At 35.1% G+C, this 9,877-nt stretch overlaps 1 protein-coding gene and 1 pseudogene across 3 annotated transcripts in view; one reads left to right on the top strand and one right to left on the bottom strand.

Annotated features, from left to right (window-relative positions):
- Positions 1–10: 10 nt before the first annotated feature.
- Positions 11–9,877, top strand: part of MYBL1 (MYB proto-oncogene like 1) — a 32,135-nt gene continuing 22,268 nt past the window's right edge. For all 3 annotated transcript variants that reach the window (XM_025041153.1, XM_015598684.2, XM_006924010.3), the window contains exons 1-3: positions 11–440; positions 8,900–9,005; positions 9,320–9,391. In XM_025041153.1, the coding sequence (XP_024896921.1) occupies positions 421–440; positions 8,900–9,005; positions 9,320–9,391 (198 nt within the window). In that variant the 5' untranslated portion in view covers positions 11–420. The remainder of the gene's footprint in view (positions 441–8,899; positions 9,006–9,319; positions 9,392–9,877) is intronic.
- Positions 6,498–6,616, bottom strand: LOC112472745 (annotated as a pseudogene).

The following is a 9,877-nucleotide window of genomic DNA, read 5'->3' as shown; positions in this document are numbered from 1 at the left end:
GCGGCTCTTGAGGGAGGCTAGGCGCGAGATTCGGCGGTGCGGACAAAACCCTGCAGGAGTCCGCGATCCCTGCAGAGTTGCTCGCTGCGGGGAGAGGGCGGGGGTCGGCGCCCGCGGCGAGGAAGCTGAGAGGCGGCGGGAGGGGCCGGCCGAGGGCGGGAGCGCGCCTGCTGACATGTTGGGGGCATCCTGGGCCGGGCCGGGCCGGGGCTAGGAGCGGCGCTGCGGGCCGGGGGCGGGTCGCGATCTGCCCCGCTGTCCCTCAGTCCTGCCCTGCCAGGAACTTGCGTTTCGCTTCGGTCGCCTCGTAGAGGGAACGAGAGAACCGGCGGGAGGGTCGGGGAGAAGGAGCTTTCGCCTGAGGCTGGAGGAGGCTGAACTGCGTCCCCGCCCAGCCCGCGCCTATGCGGTACTTGAAGGATGGCGAAGAGGTCGCGCAGGTGGGTGACATTCCTTCCTCCCAGGCCGGTCGGCACCGTCTCGGCTCAGATTCTCTTTCCTTTCCCACTGCTTCCCAGCCGGGCCTTCCCCGGCCGGGGCAGAGGTTTTCTTTCCCGCTGCTCCACAGCCAACTCGGTCTGGCTGGCCGGAGCGCAGCCGTGAAGTGCGCAGAGTTGGGGACCGGTATGTTTAAGACGCAGAAAGTGAGTAACATGCCCAGGTTGCTCCTTCGAATTGATTCTCCCCATAATCTCTTACAGTCACTTCTTGGTGGGAGTGTCTTGCCAGGTAAGTCTGTGCGCTTTGGCGAATACGCTACGCAGAGAAAAGTGGTAGAGTTCTGCCTGGGTGACTTGAAAATGGTGTTCAGAGGGACTCATTTTTTCTGAATTACTGTACCAGTTAAAATAGAAACTCCGAGATAAATCTGGGCGGGGACACCTCTGCCATCCTTGCTGCCTGAAAGTTATGGAAAATCTACTGAGGAATAGCCGAAAGAGGACCTTTTTGATGTTTTCTGTAGCTACCGTACTCATGTTCTCAGGTTTGTGTATATATATATATGTATATATTATGTATACATCTTCTATTGGGAAGATGTCACACTAGTAGCTTGATCTTAAAATGAAACAGTGTTTCATTCACTTAATAATTTGAGTATCATGTTTGATTTTGATTGTTACCTAAGTGTTGCACAGAGGTGGGGCATATTTTTTTATCGGAAAACTTGCTAGGATGAATTTATGTGCCTTGAATTTTATTTATGTCACTATAGTAGCTACTCTAAAAACTGGGATGTCTTTTAATTGTGTTATTAATAAAACTGAAAAGATGTTTGGCACAATTTCCAAATGGTTTTATTTCTAGATCCACAGCCTCAAAGTCTTAATTAGAGATGTATATAAGTTGAAATTTAGTATCAGGATTTATCAATTGCAGATTTCTTATTAAAATTGGCAATAATATACATAATATTTGTCACTTTATTCATTTATTAAGCATCTCCTGTATGTAAGATGTTTTTGCAGAAAGCATAAAATGTATTTAAGTCTCTGTTAGCTTATTATTTTGTAGCGACTCCAGTGTAGGTCAGGGCTTGAGGTGCAACAAATGTACATGCACACACATAAACCCACATCTCTAGAACAGGGTTTTCAGCCTTGGCAGTATTGATATTTTGGATCACATAATTCTTTGTAGTGGGGGGCTGTCCTATACTTTGTAGGATGGTTAGTAGCATCCCTGGCTTCTACACAGGAGATGCCTGTAACACCTCATTTCACCTACTCCTGACAATCAAAGATCTCTCCAAACATTACCAAATGTCTGTTGGGGGGGGGCGGGTGGTAAAAATACCCAGGTGAAAATCACTGCTCTGGAATGTCAAGGACCCAGCTAATCTCTCTAACTTCAGAAAAGATCTTAAAAGCTCCTGTAATTATAGTTACTGAGGTACTGGTTTAGGCCTTTCCTTTCGAATATACAAAATTTTTAAAATAAACTTCATTAAGTAACGTGGTGAGTGACTGTAAGTGGCATTATGTACTTATCAGTATTGATGTTAATCTTATTCAGAATAGTTTCTTGGCTAATGCTGTCGTCAGTATTTAGTTATGGTTAGACATGGATGCTTGAATGTCCAAACCTGCCTTCTCCAATTGATTTTCTGTCTGTTTCATAGTTTGTATGTACGTCATAATAATAGGCTAAGAAAGAAGAATTGGTTTAATGATTAATTTGGCTGTATAAGTTTCCTTTTATTGACAATATTTTGAGCTTGGAGATCTAAACATTAACTGTACTATTGACTTTTATTCCTGTTCACTATATAAATTAGTTGAAACATAGAATGATTTAAAGAGTCAAGTCTGGAGTAATTAAACTTAGTGGAGTGAAGTTACACTCCCTATGGCAGTATTCAGGTAGAGGATGTGGTGAGAAATTATCATCTCTGAATGGTGTATTTCTTAGGGTCTTCATGCTTGAATGTTTTATGTTCTAAATTGCATTTCTGTATATGTAAATGTGACTTATTTATCATAGGAGGTAATAGAATGTGAAATGTTTTGAAGGAGAAAATAATCTATGGGGCAAAGTCTAGTCTCTTTTGGCTCAATATCTTAATATTAAATATGAACCTAATTTATAATTGAAAGATAAAGGAAATAATTCAGTCACTAGGATCTCTACTAGACAATCATTTAACTATTTGAGTGAAGATTATACTTTGCTGTATAAAAGTTTTGCATAAGACTGTAGGCATAAATTCTGTAATACACTTTTTCTGTATGATCTGGAAAAAAAGTAAAACTTATCTCAGGTGTGAAACAGGTGAAGAATGTTAGCTTTTTTGATCTTTAAGATAACTGTAGTATCTGATCTGTATTTACATAAGGGAAAGGGCTCATTTAGTGTTGTAACTTTAGTTTTAGACTCCCACTGGGAGTTTTAATGACATAATTTGCAGGCAGTACCAAAAATGATGTATGTTATTAACATGTATTTGATTTTTAAACATATGTATATTAAGTAATTAATTTTAGTTTTGAAAGCCAGTTCTACTTTTAAAAATAAACTTTAAAAAATGTCATTTAGAAGCCAAAAGGCTATTTCAGAAGTAAGATTAAGGTATTTACACTTGAGATGACCTGTAACTACACTAAACTGAAAAGATAAAAGCCAGCTCTTGAATTGGAAGATGTTTTTCAGTGGGGAGTGTGTGTGTAGGAAGTAATTTTACTATGTTGTCTCCAGCAAATGGCTGTTACGGGTGAAAGAATACTGATATATGAGAACTAATTTTTTAAATCATCTTTGCCATTAACTAGCAATATTGTTTTGGGAAAGCAAATAAATTCTGCATCCCAGTTTTTCATCTGTTATTATAAGGAGTTTGAGTCTTATGGTCTGTAAGATAACTTATAATTTAATATCTGTCCTATTTTGAACCCTTTTGTAATAATCTTTTCTCATTTAAAAATATATACACACTAATGGACAAAAATAGAAATGTTCTCACTTTGTTTTTGTTTATAGGTAGCTATATAAAACTGTTTCAGTATTGTTATTAATAATGGTCAAATGAAGTCAAATTTGTCTTACTACAATATGCTAGTTTGCAGTCCAGATTTGGAAAAAATATTCAGGTATGCAGTACATCATGTTAACCACTGGGTGGCCTGATTTCACTATATTAAATTAACCTGGTAAATTTTCATACCTTGAATTTGATTGGACTTTAAAACATGCAGTTATCATGTCAAGACAGTATAATTAAGATGTATTTTTTGATTATGATAAAAATTTCAGACGATGCAGTTTGATTTAAAATATGATCAAGTTGAAGTTATTTTATTAGAGCAGATTTTATAAAACTACTGATTTTTTTTCCCAATTTCAAACCAGTAGTTTCTTCTCAAATAAAAATAAATTTTAAAAAAATTATCAAATTCTCCCTTTGTCTGCCTCATTTTACTCTTTGGGTGGTATTAATTGGTGCAGTTTAAAATAGAACTTCTGTTTTAATATGTTCTGTGAATAGTTTGTGTATTATTTCACAGGCAAAAGATAACTGTGAAGTTATTCTTAACCATTTTCCTTGCTTAATGAGTCATAATATTTGTGTGTGTGTGTGTGTGAGTGATTCATTTTGCTGTTTCGTAATCACCCTAATCATTTTGTTCATTCATAATCTACAAAACCCCTTCATTTGAATATAGTACTTAGGTAATGTATTGACAATTATAGCATACATATTTTTTTGACTTAAAAAATAAAACTCACAATGCTTCTAGAAACCATGTCCTGGATGGAGGTTCAGAGACCAACAAAATTTCTCTTCTATTGTTGCTTTGTGACTGTAGAAATAATGTCAACTATTTTTGCTGTCTTCTAGATTAGTCACCCTAGGCTAGAAATGGTTTATTTATCTACACAGTAGGAAGTTGATTTTAATATGTATTACCATCATTGATTGCTATAATACAGAAATACTAAAAGATGATATAAACAGAAAAGTGAGCAGATTATTAAGCAGTGGGACTTTTTCATTGTTAATGGTGAAAGTGGAATATTGGTGAGGTTTTTTGGTGAGATTTTATCCTTTCCCTTTTTTCGTGGCAAATTGTAGGCATTCTCAGGCATTTTTCTGTTGCAGCTAGTGATGTTGATAAGTTTCTAGGATCTTTTTGTGTCACAGTTATTTAAAAATCACATCCTTTCAACAATCACTTAAATAATATAGAAATAACAATACTAAAACTAAGAAGCAGCAAGGTAGATAGACTCTAGGAAAGTCCCAGTATATATACAATTCTAAGAATTCTGCTTTAATCCTTTCTCACAGTCACCCACTCAAAAAACCCAGCTTCCTGAACACTGACAGGCTGTTAAACTCTGCCTGAAGTTGATGACCATACTGATGCAAAACAGAGAATGAAACCTCATGTAGAAATAGAAATTTCTCAGTGACCAAATATGTGGTTAAAAAATAAGGGAGAATTTTAAAGTTAAAGCGAACAAGCTTTCAGGAAAATTACCCCTTGGAACTAGTAATATTTTTGGACTCATATCCTTACTTAAAATATTTTGATAAGATCCTAAAGGTGAATTTTGTACAGATTAGATATGAGGTAGATATTTTTTGAATACTCAAGATTTATATGGGCAAGTCCCTAAGTTAAAAATTGTTTTGCTCTGTAAATAACCTAATTTTTAAAGCAGTCTCAAAATGCTGTTGTGGAAGCTGTTGGGATCTGAGGGGAGAGAGGAAGAGGGAAACCTGTGAAAAGTACAACTGTTTGGGATGGCAGGAAGTGGAAAGGTTGCTGGAAACAGTTTTAGGAAAGGTTAGGCAACATTAGATACCCCAAAGAACCCTTTCTGCTATACTGAATATTTTTGTAATGTTTGTTTCAGCAGGTTCTGCTGCTTATAGTCTACCACTTGGATGTGCATTTGGATTTTGAAAGTCCTTTTTAACAAATAGGAATGCCTTTCACCTCCTCCTAAAGGTATTTTCATTTGTTAAAAAGTGTTTTCTCGTGTCCACTTTAGATCAGCCATCTTGAGGGAGGTGAAAGTTTTGATTAGGTTGGGGGGGGGATGAGGTAGTTTTGGAATATAAAGTACTTGGAGGAGGTGAAAGAGTAAGTACATTCATTAATTTTACACATACATATTTGAATGGCAGGTACTGTGCTTGGTGCTGAGGGGTGAACATATTAGACATGGTCTTTGAACTCCAGAGCTTACTATTTGGTTGGGAAGGTTGGTAGGTGTGATGAGCATTAAGAAGGAAGGGTAGATGCCCTAAGTATATAGAAATTGGACAGAAAGGTTCAGTATGGTGTTTTATATGATTGTAACCACCTTAGAAATTTATGAAGACATTATCCTGACCCATCTTCAATTTAACAATCAGGTGATATTTCTGATATCTGAAAGTGGCTGCAAACAGCAGGTATTTTCTTTAATTAAACCTGTGTTTTTATTTTTGGCATAGTTTAATAAAACAAGGTGGTGTATATGGAAGTAGGACTGGCAGATTATTATTACAAATAGACATTGGTTTGAAGGAGAGAGCATTTGGGTATTAGAGCGTGTTGAACCAAAGAAGCAGCTAAATAAATATAGGTAGGGAAATAGGGGCTCTTGGTGTCTTGATTGGTCATATATGAATTTTGGTCCTATGGAATTGACAAATCAAGGGAAATGAGAAGTTCCTGCAAAGGATTTATAGATATGAAATCTAGGCTTTCATTTTTCTGTTTCGTAACCGAATGTAAATATTAGGAACTTCCTACATGTTTTTAAGTATATTATAGTGAAGTTAAGTCATTGAACTTTTGCTATTTGACATCAAAATGAATTTTTGGAAAAGAGTTGACTCTAGTAAAGCAAAAATAGTTTTGAATGTTGTTAGGCAATTAGCCTATGCACATAATAATATATGTATGTATATGTGTGTGTGTGTGTGTGTGTGTGTGTGTGTGTATTTTTTAAGACGAGGCAACCCTTGGTTGACCACTTACAATCCCTTATTTTTTTATTTTTTATGCCTACAGCACCTAGTCTTCCAAGGTGGTCTCCCATCCAAGTACTAACCAGGCCTGACCCTGCTTAGTTTCTGAGATCAGACGGGATCGGGCTTGTTCAGAGTAGCATGGCCATAGACTGCACATAATAATGTTAAGTTACCTCTCTGTGCCACGTGCTTTATGAGGTGTTTATATATTTTTCCATTATCTTTAAAGCAGTATTATAAGGTAGATGGTATCTTCACTTTACAAACAGGTAAACTAAAGCTCTGAAAGGTTAATATGTTCACATATACAAAATGAGTAATTAAGTTAGAACTAGAACCTTGTTCTGATTTCAAAAGGCACTTGAGTTTCATCTTTAATATAGTCTAGTTTCTTGGTATCCTCTTTCCTATTTTTCCAGTATGGTAAATATAGTGGTTAAGTAGTGGGTTTTGGAGTTCGGCCATGCTATACTTGGTGTAACTGTGGGCAAGAAGTTAATTTTCTAAGTCAGTTTTCTATTCTGTAAAATGGAAATAATAATAATATTTCCTTTGTAGGATTGTTGTAGGGTTTTAGGAGAGAAATTTTATAGACTACCACAATGTCTAGTACTTAGAAAGTTTAAATAAATACTCACTCCTTTTATTTTCAGATGCTCATAACTTTATTTAGTCCTCTGGCTACTTAAAATGGCTTTAATTATTCTCCATGTGCTAGTGGTTGCCAAAACTGTGTGTCTACCCTAGATTTCTTACCTGAGCAGAAGATCCATGTGCTCAGTTGCCTTCTAGATGTGCTTTGCCCAATAGGAAAGCCACTAGCCACATGTGGCTGTTGAGCTCTTGAAATGTGGCTCATCTGAGTTGCAATGTCCTGTAACTATAAAATACACACCAGATTTTGAAGACTAGTAAGAAAAAAGGAATGTAAAATATTTGATGATTATGTTGATTATGTGTTGAAATTATAATTTTTCAAATATATTGGGTTAAATAATATTAAAATTAATTTCACCTGTTTCTGTCTTTTTAATGTGGCTTACATATGTGGCTTGCATTATATTTCTTTGGACAGTACTGTTTTATATATATACACCTGTATATTTCTCAAGTGCATTGAAATCAGTCCAAAACTGCTTACTCTCCCCATTGCCTTCTCTCTCCCAAAGTTCTGTTTCTCCTTCTCTATTCCTTATCTCAGTGAATAGTTCTATTTATTCTCCCAAAGCCAGAAATTTTGGAATCAACCTTGGTTCTTCCTTCTCCCATGTCTCTCATATCCATCAGTTGTAGTCTTTTTGTTCTGTTTAGTATTTCTCAATTTCATGTACTTCTTCCCATTGTAACTATTATTACCTGAAAAAAAGTCAATTTGTTCTTTTATGGCTTCTTGATTTTTGTCACATTTAGATCTCTTTTATTCAATAATATAAAAAATGGAATTCTACCTTATTTTCTTATAGTACTATTATGGTTTTATTAAAAAGATATAAAATATTGCTTCATCTGAATTTTTAAATTTGAAAGTAGGACTTGAGCTTTATTTTAAAAAAATGGCTATTCAGTGTCTTACTATTTATTGAAAACTCCATCTTTACCCCACTGACTTGATATGTTACTGTTATAATTTACCAAATTCCCATATGGGTTTTGTTTTTTTCTGAATGTCTTATTCCGTTCCATTGATTTATATATCAAGTCTTATGCCAGTGCTATTCTTTTTTATTGTTTTTCTACAGTATATTTTGATATTAATTTAGGGAGAATGGACATCTATTTCTTTTCCTATCCAAGAATGTGATCTGGATGTTTTCCATTTGTTCAAGTCTTCTGTGTCTAAAAATAGTGTTTTATTGCCTACTATACTTTGATCTTGTACTTATTTCTACATATTTTTATTTTTTTGTTGTTGGTATTATTAATGGGTCATTTATTCCATTGTGTCTTTTCACTACTGTATTTTGTATTTTACCATTACCATTGTCAGGCCCTAATAATTTCTTTCTTGGATTATTGTAAACGCGTACTAATTGGTCTTCTTTCCTCCATTTCTGTGCACTCCTGCCAGTGATTTATCTGAAACACAAGATATTTATTTTTTACTCTCTTAAAGTCCTTTAACTCTTTAGGATAAAGGTCAAAAGAACAAAGGCCAAACTCCTTACCATGTTCCAAAGGTCATCACTTGGACCCTGGTGGGATATCCACCTTCATCTCTCTAGTGTCAGTAAGAACTATAGCTGTCAGTAAGAACTATAGCTCCTGTCCATTGCATGTCTCTTAAATATTTTTGTACTTTGACAATATGATTGGATGTTCTTTAATCTGAGTGGCTTCGGTCATATATTTATACACAGGTTCAATTATTGAATTTACAAATTTAAATAAAATTCTTGGTTTCACAATTGTGGTTTTTTGTTTGTTTTTTTTTAGTGAGGATGAGGATGATGACCTTCAGTATGCTGATCATGATTATGAAGTACCACAACAAAAAGGGTTGAAGAAACTCTGGAACAGAGTAAAATGGACAAGAGATGAGGTGATTATCTGATAAGATTTACCAATTTCATATTTGTATTATTAGTATTATAGATATGAAACATATTTAAACACAAAACATGAGAAAAGTTGACTAACTTGCACATTATTTTTCTTCATCAAGAGACATGAATAGTGTATTGATGTTGAGACTGACAGAAACAGTGTAGTAAATGAGAGAAGTTGTATTATAGTGGCTTCAGTCCTTCTAAAAATGGCCACCAGAAAAGACATGAAAGAAGTGGAGAGTTATCTATATTCAGGGCTAAAGGAATAGGGTGGGAGAAAGCTTTTTAATCATACCTGTTTTAATAGGATGATAAGTTAAAGAAGTTGGTTGAACAACATGGAACTGATGATTGGACTTTAATTGCTAGTCATCTTCAAGTAAGTAAAACATATTTCTATATGTAATGGATGATTTAAGTCACTGGGTTTAACGTGCTGTTTTTAAAAAATGTCTCTACATTTAGATTTAGATTTCCTTCCTAAAAACATCTAAAATCTACATTTTAGATTTAGATTTCCTTCCTAAAAACATCTCTCCTTCTGGTCCTCTTATAGTTATCAATGATTTAGGAAGTCTGATTTTCTAGTAATTAGTTTATCCAGAGGCCTAAAAAGATTGCTAATCTAAAACAAACGATATAAAGTTTGGGTAGAGCTTTATAAATATTTTCTGATAAATGTTAAAACGTTTTAAAAGAAGTTAAATATATTGAAATATTTAATAGCTAATCAATACAATCAGAAAAGGCTCTGTTGAAAAGTTTGTCATAAAATGCTTACCTTATAAAGTGTTAATTCTTTTTTTAAAAAAATTATACTTACCGTTCACCATACTACTATTCATATTCTATTCATTAGCATGTG

The sequence above is a fragment of the Pteropus alecto genome, unplaced genomic scaffold, assembly GCF_000325575.1.
Source record: "Pteropus alecto unplaced genomic scaffold, ASM32557v1 scaffold87, whole genome shotgun sequence".
Taxonomy (NCBI): domain Eukaryota; kingdom Metazoa; phylum Chordata; class Mammalia; order Chiroptera; family Pteropodidae; genus Pteropus; species Pteropus alecto.
The sequence above is the reverse complement of the archived record's forward strand: the minus strand, read 5'-3'. Positions and strand labels throughout refer to the sequence as shown.